The 20,844-nt window shown below is 41.0% G+C and overlaps 1 protein-coding gene across 1 annotated transcript in view; it reads left to right on the forward strand.

Moving 5' to 3' along the window:
* The first annotated feature begins 745 nt into the window (after positions 1-745).
* The window catches only part of ADGRL4 (adhesion G protein-coupled receptor L4), a 147,295-nt gene continuing 127,196 nt past the window's right edge, over positions 746-20,844 (forward strand). Inside the window, exons 1-2 of the mRNA XM_029063739.2 lie at positions 746-908; positions 4,249-4,392. Of these exons, the coding sequence (XP_028919572.1) occupies positions 887-908; positions 4,249-4,392 (166 nt within the window). The 5' untranslated portion in view covers positions 746-886. The remainder of the gene's footprint in view (positions 909-4,248; positions 4,393-20,844) is intronic.

The following is a 20,844-nucleotide window of genomic DNA, read 5'->3' on the forward strand; positions in this document are numbered from 1 at the left end:
TCTGAAGGGAAGAGAGGGGCCCTACTTATGCCAGACAGATGATCTGAGGGCAGGAGAGGGTGAACCTATTAATGCCAAGCAGAGGGGCTCTGTTTGGGCCAAGCAGACGGGCCGGAGCAGAGGCATTCATGGTGCTTAAGAAAGCATCGTGGCTCAGTGGAAAGAACTCCGGTTTGGGAGTCAGAGGATGTGGGTTCTAATTCCAGCTCCACTTGTCAGCTGTGTGACTTTGGGCAAGACACTTAGTTTCTCTGTGCCTCAGTTACCTCATCTATAAATGGGGATGAAGACTGTGAGCCCACGTGAGACAGTCTAATTACTTTATATCTACCCAGCGCTTAGAACAGTCCTTAGCATCTAGTAAGTGCTTAACAAATACCAAAATTATTATTATTAATCCCAACTCCACCACGTGTCAGCTGTGTGACTTTGGTTAAGTCACTTCACTTCCCTGGGCTTCCTTTATCTCATCTGGAAAATGGGGATGAAGACTGTGAGCCCCACGTGGGACAACCTGATGACCTTCTAACCCTCCCAGCGCTTAGAAAAGTGCTTGGAAAATAGTAAGCGCTTAACAAATACCATCATTATTATTATTATTAAGAGCAGGAAGGTGTCAGAGCACAGTCGGGACAAGGGTCCAGGGACCGGACAGGGCAGGCGGACCTTGTTGTCCCGTCCCCCCTCCCCATGCACACACACCCACACAACACACAGCAGATACACACCCCGAGGCAGGAAAAGTCTCCGGAGGAAGCAGAGCGCGCCAGTGCAGAGAGAGGCCGGACCCCCTCCGGACCCTCCTCCGGACCCTCCTCCGGACCCCCGGGCCTTCACCGCCCCGACAGCTTTTTCCTCGACGACCCCAGGGCCTCGACCCCCCCCAATGCAACTGATCCCGCTCCTGGGTGAGTAGGGGACCCCCGGTTCAGCTGGGTCCGGAGATTCCTCCGTTTAATCGTATCGATTGAGCGCTTGTGGCTCAGGGGCAAGAGCCCGGGGTTGGGAGTCAGAGGCCGTGGGTTCTAATCCCGGCTCCGCCGCTTGTCAGCTGTGTGACCTTGGGCCAGTCACTTCACTTCTCTGGGCCTCAGTTCCCTCATCTGGAAAAGGTTGTGAGCCCCACGTGGGATCACAACCTGATCACCTTGTAAGCCCCCCAGCGCTTAGAACAGCGCTTTGCACATAGTAAGCGCTTAACAAATAACACCATAATTATGATTACTATGCGTAGAGCACTGTACTAAGCGCTTGGAAAGTCCACTACGGCAATAAAGAGAGACAATCCCTGCCCAATCCCTGCTAGAAGGGGGAGGCAGACAACAAAATAAGGAATCAGCCAAAGGGGAGAGGGGGAGAGGGTCCCCAAGCATCCTCCTCTTCCCCTGAGACCCCCCAGATTACCCCTCTGGCACCTCGACTAAACCAAGCCACTGGGGCATGTGCCTTGGCGAGGGAGGGGAGGGAGACGGTCCTGACCCCTCCGAAATAATAAATGATAATAATAATTCATTCAGTAGTATTTATTGAGTGCTTACTATGTGCAGAGCACTGTACTAAGCGCTTGAAATGTGCAATTCGGCAACAGATAGAGACAGTCCCTGCCCAGTGCAAGGCTCACAGTCTAAACGGGGGAAACAGACAGCAAAACAGAACAAAACAAGAACAAGACAGCATCATCAAGAGAAATAGAATCAAGGAGATAAACTGGTATTTAAGCAATTTACTCTGCGAAGCACTGTTCTAAGCACTGGGGGAGGATAGAAGGTGATCAGGTTGTCCCACGTGGGGCTCACAATCTTCATTCCCATTTTCCAGATGAGGGATCAGAGGCACAGAGAAGTTAAGTGACTTGCCCCAAATCACGTAGCTGACAAATGGTGGAGTCGGGATTAGGACCCACTCCCAAATCCGGGCTCTTTCCACTGAGCCACGCCGAAACGACTCCCTTAATAATAGAGCTGCGTGGCTTAGTGGCAAGAGCCCAGGCTTGAGAGTCAGAAGTTGTGGGTTCTAATTCCGACTCTTATCACTTATCAGTTGTGTGACTTTGGGCAAGTTGCTTCACTTGTCTGGGCCTCAGTTACCTCATCTGTCAAATGGGGATTAATTATGATTATTATTATGGTATTTGTTAAGCGCTTACTATGTGCGAAGCACCCCAAGCACTGGGAAGGATTCAAGGTCATCAGGTTGTCCCATGTGGGACTCACAGTCTTAATCCCCATCTTACAGACGAGATAACTGAGGCACAGGGAAGTGAAGTGGCTTGCCCAAAGTCACACAGCTGACATGTGGCAGAGCTGGGATTAGAACCCTCATCCTCTGACTCCCAAGCCTGGGCTCTTTCCACTAAGCTGTGCTTGGGACAACCTGATTACCTTGTATTTACCCCAGTGCTTAGAACAGTGCTTGGCATATAGTAAGTGCTTAACAAATACCATCACTATTATTAGTAGTATTATTGTATTTGTTAAGCACTTACTCTTCTAAGCACTGGGGTAGATACAGGGTAATCAGGTTGTCCCACATGGGGCTCACAATTTTAAACCTCATTTTACAGATGAGGTAACTGAGGCACAGAGAAATTAAGTGGCTTGCCCAAGGTCACCCAGCAGACAAGTGGTAGAGAGGCCCATACTCTTTAGGGCACTATGGAAACACCCTCTTTGGAGATGCTGTGCTAGGAAATAAGGACCAAACGGGATCCAATTTGCTTTGGACTTGGGATCCAATTTCCCTCGGACATAGGCATTTACCTTTTACTACTGCTGCTTTTGCATTATTTCATTCGTTCATTCAATTCATTCAATCGTATTTTTTGAACATGTACCGTGTGCAGAGCACTCTACTAAGCGCTTGGAAATTACAGTACAGCAATAGAGACAATCCCTGCCCACAATGGGCTCACAGTCTGGGGGGCGGGGGAAGAGGGGGAGAAACAAACAGCAAAACAAGTAAACAGGCATCAAGCAAGTGCTGTGAGCTTGTGACAGTGGCATCCTCTGTGGCCAGGGACGCTTGGAGATCTCATTCCCAGATAAGGGAGATTGATTTCAGATGACTGACTGGAAACAATAAGTTGCATGAGTCATAACCGTCCAGCCCAAAGCAGATGTCTTTTGAGTAGGCTTGGAGCAACAATAAGGAAAAATAAGGGCCTTCCCTGTGAATTTCCTTATCTATGTCTAACAGCCCCCAAACAGCCAAAGAGCCTTCATTTTCTTTTCCTAAGAGAGAAAAGTCTGGTCGCTAATGTGTTTATTTTTTCTCATTTGAAAGATTCACGATTGTGATGGGCTGTTCAGTCCCTCGAAGAGCGACTTTTGCTCCCCTATCTTTGGCTCTTAAAATCAAACGTTCCTGAAAACCATGAATTAAAGAAAAAAGACTTTATGCAAATGCCCTTGCCAAAATCTGAGAAAAAAATTATGTCATTGCTTCTGCCCCCCCTTCAGTCATTTATATGTCACTTTTAAATTTGGGCCTTGTAAATGTAGGCAAAATCCCCTTTTAAACTTTAAATGATTAAATGGTACATTTTGAATTTGTTTCTTAGCAGGAGTGCCTGAAAGTTCTACTCAACCAAATGATTAGTACAGTGCTAAGCACACAGTAAGCACTCAGTAAATACTACTGAATGACTGATTGAAAGTTACATTCATAAATTTTAGTAATCTTTTGTATGGGATGATAAAGTTGAAAATGCTCCTCATCAGTCTAGTAGGTTGTTGGGGTTTACTGTAGAAGAACTTCTACAGGGATGAAAATGTATGAAAATCTTGATTTTCTTACCTCTACTCATAAGCCACCAATATGCTTCTGGGAAAAAATCTACTGCTACATAGAAGGGAAAATATTTCAAAACAATAAAAAATTATCACGAGGTTACATCTACAATTTATTTTATAGTAATCTGTTTTTTCAACACCTGATAATCATATTTATTGGGTGCTTACTGTGTGCAGACCATTGTAATAAGTTCTTGGGAGAGTCCAGTATAACAGAATTGGTAGATTTGTTCCCCTCCCACAGTTAGTTTATAGTCTAGAGGAGGAGACAGACATTAGTATAAATAAGTAAATTACAGATATGTACAGATACGTTGAAGGACTGAGGGAGGGGTGAATAAAGGGTGCAAATTCAAGTGATACTTTTAATTTGAAAGTAACAAAAGGGCAAAAGAGGAAATTAATTTTTAGCAATTTTGAAAGGAGCAGTTGATAAAATATTTCTCCCTTTATTTAGTGTGTTTGTCCATTTTGTTGGACTGTACCTTTGCTCAGAACTGTGCAAAGTGTCACATGAATGCGAAATGTGAAATTCGAAATGGAGTTGAAGGCTGCTACTGTTCCACAGGATTTACGGGAAATGGCATAGCAATCTGCAAAGGTAAATGACATTATCAACTGTTATTGGTATTCACTGCAAAAGCAAATGTTTAATCAAAACTATACCTTTTTACATCCAGCCACTGAATTGCATTAAATTTTATTTCTTTTTATAGAGGAGTTTGCATTGCTTCCCTAAATATCGAATCTGAAATACCAAGGTCTGGTTTCTGGCAAGGGGTTTTTTGGCTCTTCAGTTTGGGGAGCTGTATGAAAAGTTAAGATTTACATTCAAAAATCTAAATGTAAACAATCACAACTATGAGAAACAGAATTAGTGCAACAACTGTGTAACATCATTGCTGAACCATGAACCTAGTTCCCATATGAAATACCGAGGTCTGGTTTCTGGCAAGGTGTTTTTTGGCTCTTCAGTTTGGGGAGGTTGTCAGTTTTGGGAGGGTATCAGTTCTGGAGTCATCATACAGTGGACATCAGAGATTTCCAGAACCTTTAGAATATGGAATGTGCCCTTTGTTCCTTGAAAAAAAAAAGATTCCTGTCCAGGCGATTGTATCTAATATTTTACCCAAGGGTGGCTACTGATGGTTGGACTGACCCACTGGGACTTCAAAAGAAATCCTGGTGACCTGGAGGTGAAATGGCAAAGGCCACACTTCCAGACTGGCACAGCTCCAAGAGTTTTAATTGCCAAACTACCCTCCTCGGACTGCTCCTTCCAGACACAAATACAACATGAACTGGCTGCTCCCATTTTGGGTCATGGAAAAAGGAGAAGTAGTAGGGAAAAGCTGACTAGGCCCATGTGAGAGGCAGTTTGGCCCAACCAAGTCAAGTGGGCAGGTGGATTGACAGGCTGCAAGTTGGGGAAGGATGGTGGGTGAGAACAAGCAGGCACAATAGTTTCTTCGTAAAACATTCTTTGAATAACATACTTTACAAAAATCACAAAAAAGAAGCAAGAACGATTAGCATCATCCTATTTAGGACCCTTCATCCTTTTTTTTTCCACTGGAAAGGTGTTAAAACATTTAAAACTGAAAGCAAAAGCAGAGGATACTCTCTTACCAGAATTTCTCACTCTTTTGTCATTTGTAAAGCACTAAAAAGTCAAAACAATAGGCATGTCACAAAGCCACTGCAAGCCATTGGGAAGGGATCATTCATTTAAAGACTGGAAAGAGAAATCAGGGATGCATTTTATTGCTATTGCCATTTCAGTCATTAACATCAATTATGTACTGATTTATTTGCCCTGAAAGGTGTATAATCTAGAGAGGAAGAGCCATATAAAAAGTTAAGATTTATACTCAAAAATCTAAATGTAAACAATCACAACTATGAGAAACAGAATTAGTGCAACAACTGTGTGACATCATTCATTCAATTGTATTTATTGAGCGCTTATTATGTGCAGAGCACTGTACTAAGCACTTTGAATGTACAAATCGGCAACAGATAGAAACAGTCCCTGCCCATTGACGGGCTTGCAGTCTGCTCAACCATGAACTTACCTCCCAACTGAAAAATCATTTAACATTTGAAAAAGTAACTTGGAATGTAGGTAACAGTTTACAGATGCCTACCAGCTTACTTCCTTTTGAGAAAGTAAAGCCAGCCCTCTGTGATTGAAAGTGTGTAGGATTGTGGATTCTGATCAGTAAATCCAGCATTTCTCCTTCCTTCAACAGTGTTGGGTAGGAAACTATTCTGAGTATTCTGGACTTTAGGTTTCCATTTCAACAAGACTAGGGATTAATTGGTGTGGGCTACAATTGTTGGCTGGGCCAGAAAGCCTGGAGAGTCAAAGATGACTACAACCTAAGTGTGTGGATTTTCTTTTTTTAATGAAAACTGTGTTTATGAAGGGAAGTGTGATCTGTAACTGTCGGGCATCTGTCTTCTTGATGTGCTCTGATGCTTATTGGAGCTGTGAATCCAGTTTTGGTCAATATGGTATAAAAAGATGTTAGATAATTTTTTATCAATTTCATCCATATCCTTCATTGGAGTGAAGGTTTCTTGAGGGCAGTGAATGTATGTCTTCCTACTGTAATACTAATACTCTCCAGTTGGTTAGAACAGTGCCTATCACTCAGTAGGTGCTCAATAAATGTCAGTGACGGACTAATGAGGAGATTCAGATGAAAGTGATAAAACTTACAAAAGGAATCTAAAACATGCACTAGGAGAAAAAAAAAATGAAGGAAATGTTTACCTCAAAGAAATGAAGACTGTAGGGTAACATAATAGCTATCTTCAAAAATATGAATGACTTCCTGGGGAGATTGCTTATTAGTTATTAATTATGTCCATGGATAATCAATGAGAAAAAATAGTTTCATATGAAAGCAGAAGAGATTTGGTGTCTTGGATATAGACAAGCTACTGTGAGAAGTATTTGGGAGTTTCCATTTCCACAATTGTTTCAAAAAAGAATAGGCAACAATCCACCTGAATAGTTTAAACTTTCACCTACCTGTTGACATGGAGCTGACCTACTCATTTCAAGGTCCCTTCCAACCCTAAAAGTCTATTCATTCTAAGTACAAGACAATGCACTAAAGAAGACATTACATTAACTTCATACAGTCACAGATACAGAATACAGATTGGTTTGGTCCAGAAGTGCTCCTAATGGAGTGGGGAAACATTGTTTGGTGATATTTACGGTGAAATGCGATGGTGAGCAGAATTTGTGGTACATTGGGTTAAAGGTTACATAGTTAACTTCATACACAAAATTGCTTTTCCTTTAATCTATTTACTGTATTCTATTCCATAAGCTTAATGCTGCTGTTGGTCCAAAGGAAAGAATATTGTTCAGGAAATTAGGAAATCTGGGGTCTAGTCCTGGTTCTCTCTGTAGCTAGGAAATGGAGGTGGAACCTGCACATGCCCTAACAATGTTTTGCTGCCCTGTCTTCCTAATGTTTTGTCTTTAATTTTAGACAAACATAGCAAAAAGGAAAGTAACTCTTGCAGCAAAATTGATACAGGCCTAAAGGATGGGCGCACAAATGAAGGAACATATATTCTGCCTCCACGTACATCATGCCACTGTAAAGGAAACTCTGAAGTGAAAAGCAAAAAAAAATTCATCAGCATAGAATAGTTCAATGATTTTAAAAAGCAACGATAAAAACAGTATGTCAGTAAAGCATTTTCAAGGAGTGTTTCTTGACTTTTTGCTTATTTGGAGAAATCCATATTTTAATATTTTTGAACATTCAGAGTGTTAATACAAGAAACAGTAGATCCTGGGGAGGCCATTAACAATTTAGGTTTTCCACTTGAGGTGGGAATATTAAATTCAACTTACTAAATAAGAGCAGAAATGTTGTTCATAATAATTAAGATTTTGTAATTCTATGGAATTTGTAGGGTAAGAAGAATAGTGAGGTTTATATTTTATTTAAATACTATGGGAATATACAAAGCAGAATGCAAATTTCAAAGAAGAATGGGTTGAGCATTCAGATCTCAGCTGTTTTTTTTTTTTTTGACCTCTTGCTGAACATAATTACTCTCAAATAGAAGTCTTTCATAGGAAAGGTAGGTCATCCTAAAGTAGGATTTCATCCTCATAATAGTTACTTCCATTGGCTAATGGCTATAAAGCTTCACTAATGAATAAAGTTTCCTTCATTCCTCTCAGTTCCCCTTCTGAGCCCAGGCCACTGATATTTGACAGGAAAAAAATGTTTCTGTTTTGTTTTCCAATTCTAATTCTTCTCTTTAATATTTCTTTTCTCTTCACCCTCTTCCTGGGTGTTTTTCAGTCATATCCTTACTGTGATTTTTATGGTGGAAGTACAGAGAGCACAGGGTGGGAGAAAATGGAGGCCTAGTCTCAGAAATCCTCCACTCTTTCCCTCTGACTCTGCCTGCACTTTAGACACGATCCTCCACTTCTTCTCTCTCCTTAAAGCCTTTCTTTTTTGGAATGGCATTTGTTAAGAGCTTATTACATGTCAAAAACTGTCCTAAGTCCTGGCTAGGGTAGATACATGTTTTTCAGGTTGGACACAGTCCCTGTCCTGCATAGGGACCATGATCTAAATAGCAGGGAAAATTGGTATTTAATCCCCATTTTATACTTGAGGAAATTGAGGCACAGAGGAGATAGGTGACTTGCCCAAGCAATTGGCAAAGCTGGGATTAAAATCCAGGTCATCTGCCTCCCAGGCCCATGCAATTTCCCATAGGCCATGCTGCTGCTTCTCTCTCCTCAGCCTCAACCATTATCTATTCCTCTAAACCCAGATTTGATTAGGGCGAGCAGAGTGCCCCTTCCTGCAGGTGTTCAGTTGATTATTAAGTAGCCTTCATCCTAGGAGGAAGCAGTTGAAAATAAATTTAAGGACGAATGTCCCAGAATTGCTCAGAAAGCAGGACTAAATTGGAAAGTAGTGAAACCAACATATCTAGAGTGTTTCTCCCAGTAGTTTGATCCCTTTTAGACTAGTGCATAACTGACCTATCCAGCAGGACAGACTATCCATAGGAAACAACTCTGAAGACATGGAAGCTTCAGTGGAAAAATTCTGGGGAAATCTGTAAGTTCCATATGATTGGCAGCAGGGTGACTGTTATGACTCACTTATTCACCCAATCCTGGTGACACTGAAATGTTATTTCCGTGATATGCCTGAATAGTGTTTCTTTTTTCCTCTTTTCCTGGTAGTTCTGGATTATGAGAATCACCCCAAATTCCATATGTGGTAACTTGTACTAATATTTGCGATACCAACAACAGAGGTTGAAAAGTGCACTGTCTACTCTGGAGGACATTAGACTAACTTTGCACCAAGCCTTAAGGATTTTTTTAGTGATCACCTTGCCCCTCCTACCTTATCTGGCTATTCTTCCATTACAGCCCAGCCCACACACTTGGCTTCTCTAACTGGTACCTCAGTCTCATCTATCTCTCTGCCGACACCTCATTCACACCAAAAATCTATCCTGGAACACCTTCTTTCCTCATATCCCAAGGACAATTATTCTCCCTCACTTAAAAGTTTTACTGGAGGCCCATCTCCTCCAAGAGGCCTTCCCTGACTAAGCCCCATTTTCCTTTTCTCCCACTCCCTCCTGCCTCGCCCTGACTTGCTCCCTTTCTTCATGCGCCTCCCAGCCCCACAGCACTTTTGTATTTATCTGTAAATTATTTCTTTATATTAATGTCTGTCTCTCTAGAGCATAAGCTCGTTGCGCATAGTACAGTGCTCAGAATGCAGTAAGTGCTCAATAAATATGATTGACTGACCAACTGATATGCCATTCTATTTACCAGTGTAGAAATAGCCAAAGACTAATATCAATAGTGATCAATCAAGAGAAGGTTCCCTTCCAAATACTCAGAGTCGAATAGCTGTTGTTTGCAAATGCCACTGTAATGGAATGAGTTTTGGAAGTCCTTAAGTAAAATTGTACCAGACTTCAAGAAGAGTCATGTCAGTTAGTGATAAAATCGAGTTAAAGAGAGGCTAACCTGAGGCTAACATTCTATAGTGTAACAAACCATCTAAGTCATTTAAATTAGGTTTACAATATAATTAAGTGAACAAGAAGTTCAGATTAGAATTGTGTGGTATTACACCCCTAAATGTATTTAAAGTAATGCTGAGTTTTCTAATTAAGCCAGTGTATTATACACTGTTAATACTGTATGAGTTTGCCTATAAGTATAAACACATTGCATTGTCTTATTCAATTTGATAGGCTCTTAAAAAGATTAAATATACAGCATAGAAAGGCTAAACCCCATCATAATTAGTTTAATGTTTAAAAAATGAATATCAGAGTTACAGTTGCTTAATGGTGCATTAGATCAGGGTTTTCAACATTGTAAATGCAGAGGAATTTGTAATATTCCATTCTACAGACTCTTCAAAATTATTTTCAATTAATAAACTTGGATTTTTATGGTCTGTTTAATTGAATGGCATCACCACATCTTGATAGTTCATTGACCTTCAAAATAGTCCATCAATCATGTTTGTGTGTTTCTTTCTAATCATTACATGTAGTACTTCGTAAGCAGCTTTCTTTTAGTTATTTAGATAGGTTGCAACTGTCATAATTACCATCATTAACATTAATAATTTGGCACAGTTTGGTCTTCAATAATAAGCTTTTAATGATATTTTTAACTTTTTTATATCTCTTCCATTATTCAGTGGATTATTCTGTTGCCATCTATGTTCAACTAGAAGTAAGCATATTATTTTAAAAACTGTGTTAATGGCCTTTCTTCTGCATTTTCTCACTAGTCAAAATGTTCTTGTGATAATAAAATATACAACCTTTAATATAATTCTCTGTGAGTCTAAGTTAACTAACAGACTTCCTTTTTTATTTAAATAATAATGAATAATAATGATGGTATTTATTTAGCATTTACTGTGTGCCAAGCACTATTCTAAGTGCTGGGGTAGATACAAGGTAATCAGGTTGTCCCCCGTGGATCTCTCAGTCTTCACCCCCATTTTACAGATGAAGTAACTGAGGCACAGGGAAGTTAAGTGATTTGCCAAAGGTCACCCAGCTGATAAGTGGCGGAGCCAGGATTAGAACCCATGACCTCTGATTCCCAAGCCCAGGTTCTTGCCACTAAGACACGCTGCTTCTCCAAAAACGGGACGTACATAGTGTTCAGTTGCATTTTTAGTCTCTTATGAGCATGACATGCTCACAGAAAAGTATAACACACTAAGAAAACCGTAGTCCTTTTTAAGTTTACTCTCAGTTTCCTGTTACTTGTTTTGATATACAAGTCTGTATGTTCTACCATTTATTCACAGTGAACTTTCCATCATTTCCGTCTGTAGGTGTTGGATGTGATGAGTCCTACCGGAAGAGAAACTTGTCTTTGAAAACGGTTTTCCTCCCAGTGGATTGTTCATTCATGTTGAGTTAGGGTTCATGATCTTCAGAAATCCTTGAACGTGAACTTTCCCACAGTCCCTAAGAGGGTAGAAATGTTTTCTTCAGTGAAGTTTCAACTCCTCAGAGGGTCAACCACAGACTGAAGGAGGAACTTGGGCCAAGTCCCCCACCCATTCTCTCTTTTCCCTATCACCATGTCACTGAGAGGAGAGGCGAAAAATGCACATTTTAGGAAGGATCCCGAGGTCCAGCATTTAACAAAAATAATTTGATCCTGTACTTCAAGCCAAAAGGAGAGGCACAAATCTCTGCCATCTTCAACACCATGATCATCATCTGACATTTATTGAGCTTTAAATGAATAATCAATAAAAAGCAGCATGACCCAGTAGAAAGAGCATGGCCCTGGGAGTCAGAGGATCTGGGTTTTAATCCCCACTCTGCCACTTGTCTGCTATGTGACTTTGGGCAAGACATGGCAACTTTTCCGTGCCTCATTTACCTCATCTGTACAGTGGAGATTTTCCCTCTCAGGGTCGCAGCTGGAGAGTTTCCAATAGTCTACCAGTCTCAGCTACGGGAGGGAGAGTCAAGCAGAGGCATATCCATTTCATTTCTGGCTCAGGCAGTGGCTAACGGGTAGAAGGCAATTTGCTGCAAAACTCACCTTTGCTGGGCAGCAGATGCATGGGAAAGAGTTGAGGACAGAGACTCAAGATTACTGTGCAGAAGGAGGCAATGGTAAACCAATTCCGTATTATTACCAAGAAAATTCTGTGGATGCACCACCAGAACAATTGCTGATGGATGTGGGGCGTTCTGGGAGAGCTGTGTCCATGGCGCTGCTGTGGGTGGGAGACGACTCGACAACATAAGTCAAAATGAAGATTAAGACTGAGCCCCATGTGGTACATGGACTGTGTTCAGCCTCATTAGCTTGCCTCTACTCAAGCAGCATGGCTTAGCAGAAAGAGCCCGGGCTTGGGAATCAGAGGTCATGGGTTCTAATCCCGGCTCCGCCACTTGTATGCTATGTGACCTTGGGCAAGTCACCTGACTTCTCTGTGCCTCAGTTACCTCACCTGTAAAATGGGGATGACTGTGAGCCCCACGTGGGACAACCTGATTACCCTGTATCTACCCCAGCGCTCAGAACAGTGCTCTGCACATGGTAAGTGCTTAACAAATACCATAATGATTATTATTACACTGCCTCACATATTGCAAGCCTTTAAAATGAATACCTTTAAATAAAAGGTTGCTTTAAAATAAATAAATGAATGATAACAACATGCCCTGAATAGTATAAATTTTCAAAAGTTAATCACTTTTTCCAGAGAACTAGTATACAAACTTCTGTGTGGATAAATACATGTCTGGATATATGTGTATATTTATGCATATAAACTTGTATAAAAAGAGTTAGGGACTGCGAGTCAGAATACGTGGGTTCTAATCCCAGCAATTTCCTGTTGGGTGATCCTGGGCAAATCACTAAAGATCTTGGTGCCTTGGCTTTCTCATCTCTAAAATGGGGAATAAATACCTGTTTTCCCCATATTTCCACCCCCTGCCCCAAACTGTGAAGCTATGTGGGACAGGGAATGTGTTTTGATTTGATTGGGTTGTATCCAAATAAATGCTTAGCACATTTAAAAATATGATATATGCCACAATTATTATTATTGTTATTATTAGTATTATAATTTACATGCAGCCCTGCACCAAGTGGGTGCCCAATCATTTCATTCAATTGTATTTATTGAGTGCTTACTGTGTGCAGAGCATTGTACTAAGCACTTGGAAAGTACAATTCAGCAATATTGCTATTTACTGCTACCACTACTACTAATGATGATATTTCTTAAGCACTAACTATGTGCAAAGCACTGTTCTAAAGGCTGTTGGGGGGATAGAAGGTGATCAAGTTGCCCTACGTGGGGCTCACAGTCTTAATCCCCATTTTACAGAGGGAAATGAGGCACAGAGATGTTAAGTAACTTTCCCAAAGTCATACAGCTGACAAGTGGCAGAGTCAGGATTAGAACCCACCACCTCTGACTCCCAAACCCAGGCTCTTTCCACTGAGCCACGCTACTTCTCTAATAATTATGGTATTTGTTAAGCGCTTACTATGTGCTAGTCTCTGTACTACTCTGTACAGTGAAGCAGCATGGCTTAGTGGAAAGAGCACAGGCTTGGGAGTCAGAGGTCATGGGTTCTAATCTGGGCTCTGTCACTTGTCTGCTGTGACCTTGGGCAAGTCACTTAACTTCTCTGTGCCTCAGTTACCTCATCTGTAAAAATGGAGCTTAAAAATTGTGAGCCCCATGTGGGACAAATCTGATTACCCTGTATCTACCCCAGCACTTAGAACAGTGCTCAGAACATAGTAAGCGCTTAACAAATACCATAATTATTATTATTATTACTAAGCACTGTGATGGAGGCAAACAAATTGTGTTGGACATGGTCCCTTGTCCCACACAGGTCTCACAGTCTTATTCTCCATTTCACAGATGAGGTAACTGAGGCACAGAACAGCAAAGTGACTTGCCAAAGGTCACACAGCAGACAAGTGGCAGAGCCAGGATTAGAACCCATGACTTTCTGACTCCCAGGCCCATGCTCTATCCATTACGCCCCGCTGCTGGGGAGTACTGTTACTACTATTGTCCTGAGCTCTCCCGGCTCGTACCAAACAGGACTTTCCTGGACTGGGGTAGCTGCAGTGACACATAGAGAGCCAGACCACACCACCAAGGTTACTGGGAAGCAGCGTGGCTCAGTGGAAAGAGCACAGACCTGGGAGTCAGAGGTCATGGGTTTGAATCCCGGCTCTGCCACTTTTCAGCTGTGTGACTGTGGGCAAGTCACTTAACATCTCTGTGCCTCAGTTACCTCCCCCAGTGCTTAGTGCTCTAAACATAGTAAGTACTTAACAAATACCAAAATTATTATCATTATTATTATTGTGGCAAGGTTTTTTTACTTAGGTTTACCAACATGGAAGGGAGTGACACACTCCCACTTACTCACCCCACTGCACCAAAGGTCCACTACCAGTCTGTTGGTCAAGGGAGCTCTTTCAATCTATGCTTCTTCTTTCTCTTTCTAAGTGCTGCTTCCTCTCTGCTTCCAAGTGCTATGACCTTTTGCTGTGTATTTCAGGGCTGCCTCTCCTCTGCGTGCTTTCTCGCCATTCAAAACTTGCCTTTTCCCTGCCTTAGACTTCACAGCTGTGGCTCTACGTGACAGTCACTGATTGGTCCAGGTCCAGGTAGGGCAGGGAGAGATGTCAACGTGACTCAGTGGAAAGAGCACGGGTTGGGGATTCAGAGGTCATGGGTTCAAATCCTGGTTCAGCCTCTTGCCAGCTGTGTGACTTTGGGCAAGTCTCTTAACTTCTCTGTGCCTCAGTTACCTCATCTGTAAAATGGGGATCAAGACTGTGAGACCCACGTGGGACAACCTGATCACCTTGTATCCTCCCCAGCACATAGAACAGTGCTTTGAACATTGTAAGCACCTAACAAATACCAAAATTATTATTATGTCCATCCTCCCTCCAGGCTCTGCCCCCACAGGCTGGTAATCACCTGCCTCAAGTAAAGTCCATCAGTGGCTACACAAAGTCTCTTCCTTGTTGTTGTTCACGGGATCACAAGCAGTCACTAGTAAGACAGCTTGTTGTGGACTCACCACAACTATTATGACTAATAATACGTTCTTCTTGAAAATTAAGGATCATTGTGGGAGGGAAGACAGAAAATCTGGGTGTTGAAAGAGTGTCTTTTCACCTCATGTTTGATGAATGAGTGGGGAATGTGTTTGATGTTATATTGTACTCTTCCAAGCACTTAGTACAGAGCTTTGCACACAATAAGCACACAATAAATATAATTATGGATAATAATTATAGTAATAGAACTCCTCAAAGTCCCAAGTCAGTGTCTGGCTTACTCCATATCTATCCTTGTTCATCACTTAACTTCTCTATGCTTCAGCTACCCCAACATTATATCAGGGATGAAATACCTGTTCTCTTTCCCCTTAGATTGTGAACCCCTTCTGGGATGGAGACTGTATCTGTTCATATTGAACTGAATCTACCCCAGTACTTAGTCCAGAGACACCTCACTGTACAGTAGGCTGGCCCCCCGATAAGTATATACACCCACAAGTCACTTCTGCTCTGCAGACACTTTCCTCTACTTGATTCCCGTGACTTAGTGGATAGAGCACGGGCCTAGGAATCAGAAGGTAATGGGTTCTAATTCCAGCTCTGCCACCTGTCTGCTGTGTGACCTTGGACAACTCACTTCACTTCTCTGGGTCTCAGTTACCTCATCTGTAAAATGGAGGTTAAAAGAATGAGCCCAGTGCGGGACAGGGACTGGTTCCAACCTGATTAACTTGTACCTACACCAGCACTTAGAACAGCGCTTGGCATATAGTAAGTGCTTAACAAGTACAATAATAATAATAATTATTATTTTTATTCCCAAGCTACCTCATACATCTCTTACACTGTAAGCCCCATGAAGGACAGGGGCCTTGTCTGACCTGATTGTTTGGTATACATCCCAGTGCTTGGCACATAGTAATGAATACTGCAAATTATTATTATAATTATCCATGTTCATTCATTTATTCATTCAATAGTATTTATTTAGTGCTTACTATGTGCAGAGCACTGTACTTAGCGCTTGGAATGTACAATTTGGCAACAGAGACAATCCCTGCCCAGTGATGGGCTCACAGTCGAATCGGGGGAGAAAGACAGACAAAAACTATACTGTAAGATCTTGGTAGAATTTGTTGTATTCTCCCATGTACTTAGTACAGTGTCCTGCACACAGTAAGTGCTCAATAAACACTTATTGATTGATTATGCACTCCTCTATAACCTTATTTTTCTGAGTCTGGAATTGACTCAGTCTCTACCTGCCTGGGATCCACTGGAGTAGATACAAGTTAGTCAGGTTGGGCAAAGTCCAGATCCACATGGGGCCCACAGTCTTAATCCCCGTTTTACAGATGAGGTAACAGAGGCACAGAGAAGTTAAGTGACTTGCCCAAGGTCACACAGCAGAAAAGCAGCACAACTGGGATTAGAATCCAGATCCTCTGACTCGCTCAGCCCATGTTCTTTCCATTAGGCCATGCTGCTTTTCGGTTCTGCCATTACAGGCTACAGCAGATTTCTTTCATTCATTTAATTGTATTTACTGAGCACTTACTGTGTGCAAAGCACAGTATATGTGGTAGACTACAATATAACCATAAACATACACATTTCCTGTTCTCAGTGAGATTGCAGTCTAGGAGCAAGTTTACAGTCAAGATTTGATTTCTGGCCCATCCCTTCTCCATGTAGTCTTTGGCTCTGAATTTGTCTCCCTTTCCTGCTTTTTTGAAGTTCATTCATTCAGGCAGTCATATTTATTGAGCTCTTACTGTGTGCAGAGCACTGTACTAAGCATTTGGAATGTACAATTTGGCAACAGATAGAGACAATCTCTGCCCAACAACAGACTCTCAGTCTAAAAGGGGAGATAGACAACAAAACAAAACAAGTAGGCATCAATACCATCAAGATAAATAGAATCATAGATATATACATATCATTAATAAAATAAGTAGAGTAATAAATAATATATACAAATATACACAAGTGCTGCAAGGAGGGGAAGGGGGTAGAGCAGAGGGAGGGAGTAGGGGGAATGGGGAGGGAAGGAGGGGCAGAGGAAAAGGGAGGGCTCAGTCTGGGAAGGCCTCTTGGGCTCCGTTTAACTGCACATTCTAATCTAAGCTACTGAAAAGTATGGAATGCATTTTTGACTCAATTTGGAATTTACATCCACCCTAGCTGCAAACCATCTTTGACAATTGGTTTAGCTGTCAAGCCTTTGCTGTTTATCTTGTGATCCTGCAAAAGCCTCTAGTTCAAGCTGAGTCATCATGTGTCAGATTACTATCCTCCAACCTGTCTAGGCTGCAGTATTCATTTCTGAGCAAATGGTACCAACAGTACCAACAGTACCAACATTAATATAACTTGGTATTTCCATAAGTCTTCAAATTGTTGGTTTTTTCTGACTTACAAATGACTTAAACTTGCAACCTATACCTCTTAACATCTTGTCATTGTCCATACTCCTCAAATAGCCCACAATAGCTAAACAGCAATGAACAAAATTTGACTGCTGGTATGTTTTGTTCCTTCTATCTCTTCCTTTGTTCGGGCATCTACTGGTCCAGATTTCCTGAGTTGCTAGAAACCCACAAGTGAAAAGAGTGATTGTGGGAGAGGAGCAAGGACAATAAGGGAATTGGATGGAAAGACCTCAAAGAGCAGACCATATTTTTTACCTTAATGCACTGAAACTACCATCTAGAGAATAATTTGTATTCTCTTTAGAGTTGAATCTTATTGTCCTTCATCTCTCTTTAAAAGACTTTAATATGTTGACGTACTAGATTTTGGTAGGATTGATTGTGTGAATATAATGGAATTGTATTCACAGCATTAGCCATTTAGTAAATTCTACCTGCATGTGATAGAAATGAAGCGAACAACTGAACACGTATGTTCAGATGTTGATGATAAGTAGTGGGAATCTGTCCACAGAAGGTCTCTTTCCACACTGTTCTCTGAAATTTGATAGGGCAAGCCCGGTCATGCCGTTATTATTTATTATTATTAATAATAATGATGACATTTTAAGTAGTTACTGTGTGTAAGCACTGGGGTAGATACAAGATAATCAGAATGAAGACAGTTTCTGTTCTACACAGGGTCAAAGTCTAAGGGCAGGGAAGAACAGGTTTTTAATCCCCACTTACAAATAGGAAACTAAGACAAAGAGAAGTTAGGTGGCTTGCCCAAGGTCACTCAGCAGACATGTAGCAGAGCCAGAATTAGACCCTAAATCTCCCGACCCTCATTCTTATGCTGTTTCTACCAGGTCACACTGCTTATGTTCCCAAGTTTTAAAACACAAGGGGGTGGGGAAGTAAAGTTGCCGAAGGCCAATAGTGTTGAAGTCCCAGCAGTGTTGGAAGAAAATTGTACTGCCTCCTTTCCAGACAACCCGATTCAGCTTGGGGGGAAGAATGGGGGCAACAAAGTGGAATCTTGCTATTGAAGAGTTTATTCCTCCCAGTTTGAGATAAGCGTGCTTTGATTCAGCATGAACCTTAGCATCAGCATTAACACTAGTGCATACTTCCTGTGGGCAGATCTCTGCAAGAGATGCTTGCATTGCTTTAGCCTCAGGAAACTAGTCAAGGCTGCTTTTCCCATGTGGCCACTAAGGTTTCATGGGATGGAATATGATTTCCACAGGCCCTTATGAGCTTCTCACTTGTAATTAGCATCAACAACCTACCGCGCATTGCATGGGGCTCTAACTGCACATTACGAAACCGAAGTTCCTTGTCAAACATAGCGAAAATGGAAATGTAGCATAAAAAGTTTGCCCAACTTTAGCAGACATTTTTAGTCCAATATAAATGATTTCTGTAAACTTGCTCCAAATAAGTATCTTTGCAAATTTCATAAATCCTTTCCTATGTACCAGATAAATGATCTCCCTCTCTCTGATTTTTTATGGTATTTTTTGAGCTCTTACTATGTGTCAAGCAATACCCTAAGAGCTGGGGTAGATACATACAGGTTTTACCTAGTTGGACACTCTACCTTTCCCATATGGGGCTCACAGTCAAAATAGGGGGGAGAATAGCTATTGAACCGCCCCTTTACAGATGAGGAAACTGAGGCACAGATAAGTTAATTGTCTTTGCCCAAGGTCACACAGCAAGCAATTGGCAGATGAGAACCCAGATCTTCTGACTCCCAGGTCTGTGCTTATTTCACTGGGCCATGCTGCTTCTATGTTGCTTTGATCAAAAGAAAGATTCATAAAACTGAGAGACTTAATCAGTTGCACTTATTAGTTATGGTTTGTTCAGAAAGACTCAAATTTAAGAAAAGGAAGATAATGTGACAGTGGAAAGGAAGTGGGCCTGGGAATCAGAGGAACTGGATTCTATTCCCAGTTCCACTGCTCACATGGTCTAGTGCAAAGAGCATAGACCTGGTAATTAGAGGACCTGGTTTCTGATCTCAGATCTGTCACTTATCTGCTGTGTGACCTGTAAAAGGAAATCAACTTTTCTGTGCCTCAGTTACTTCATCTATCAAAATGGCAGTTAAGACCGTGAGACCCATGTGGGACATCTACTGTGTCCAACCTGATTACCTCATACCTACCCCAGTGCTTAGTACAGTGTCTGGCACATAGTAAGTGCCTGATGAATACCATTAAAAAAAGCAATCTTGGACAAGTCACTTAATCTCCTGAGCCCCAGTTTCCTCATCTTTAAGTAGGGATGAACTGTCTTCCTCCCTATTAGACTGTGAACCCTGTGTCAAGAGGACTATGTCCAATCTGGTTATTTTGAATTTACCCCAATGATTATCACAATTCTTAGCATGTAGTATGAACTTAATAAATATTATTATTATTTAACATCATCACCTTACTAATTTTAATAAAAGGACATGTGTGAAAGTTTCTGAAAGCCATATTTTATTTCTAAAAAGAAGAAAAGAAACAGTGCTATACAATCTTTAGCAGCCTGGGCTGGGTTAAGGGAAGCATCCATAAAGCAACATGATGTCTGCGTTTAAACAGACCAGTCGATTTTCTCAGCATTGTTTCATTTCAGAAATATTAGAAGTGTGAGCATAGCTTAATTCAGTCAGTTTTCTTGTACAACGAGTGCAGGAATTTTATTTCCATAGAACCCTACATTAAGGAAAATGCTCACTGCAGTATTCACAAAACTTCATAAAACTGTTTTCTGTGTTGAATCTGGGCAGATATGCATTTTCAGAAAACCGTTCACCAAGTCTACGGTCACATTTTATCCCAAATATAAAGTGAAAACATGTGCCATGGAATAAACCGACATCATTGTAAAAGGTAGAAGAAAAATTAAGCAGTAGCTGTATAATTTTACAGGGACAAGATACAAAATACATAAACTAAGTGCAGCTTTGTCACTGATTAATATATTCAAAGTTAAATTCATTAGTGATAAATTTTGCCTATATGTAAGTCATTACATTTTACTGCTATAGCAAATAAAGAACAGAGATATCTGACAAATGTCCTCTTTTGGAGGGCACAGGTAGAAATAAAATTACTCTTTCAAAATGATATGTGTAAGCTTTTCAGAAACAAAATTATGACACGCAGTAGTTATTTTTGACAAAAATTTCAGCTCTACATACATCTAAATTCACATAATCACATTGTACTCTGAGTAAAAACTGGAAACCAAAATAAGCCTGAGGATTTTAATGTTGTTTCAACGAGTCAAAGTATATGGATAGATTTTATTGACCTTACCTGGAGTGATCAAAATTTGTGTAATAGTTTCCTGCACTTTTGAAAGGATACAGATTCACACCTTATAGCATAATTTTTTCTTATACCTTTTCACTGAATATACATATACAAAGTCTTTTAGGTAGTGCTCTGAAGTGTAAGCTAAAGCTACAATCTATAAAAAATTGATTTACATTTGT

This window comes from Ornithorhynchus anatinus, chromosome 4 (assembly GCF_004115215.2).
Source record: "Ornithorhynchus anatinus isolate Pmale09 chromosome 4, mOrnAna1.pri.v4, whole genome shotgun sequence".
Lineage (NCBI taxonomy): Eukaryota > Metazoa > Chordata > Mammalia > Monotremata > Ornithorhynchidae > Ornithorhynchus > Ornithorhynchus anatinus.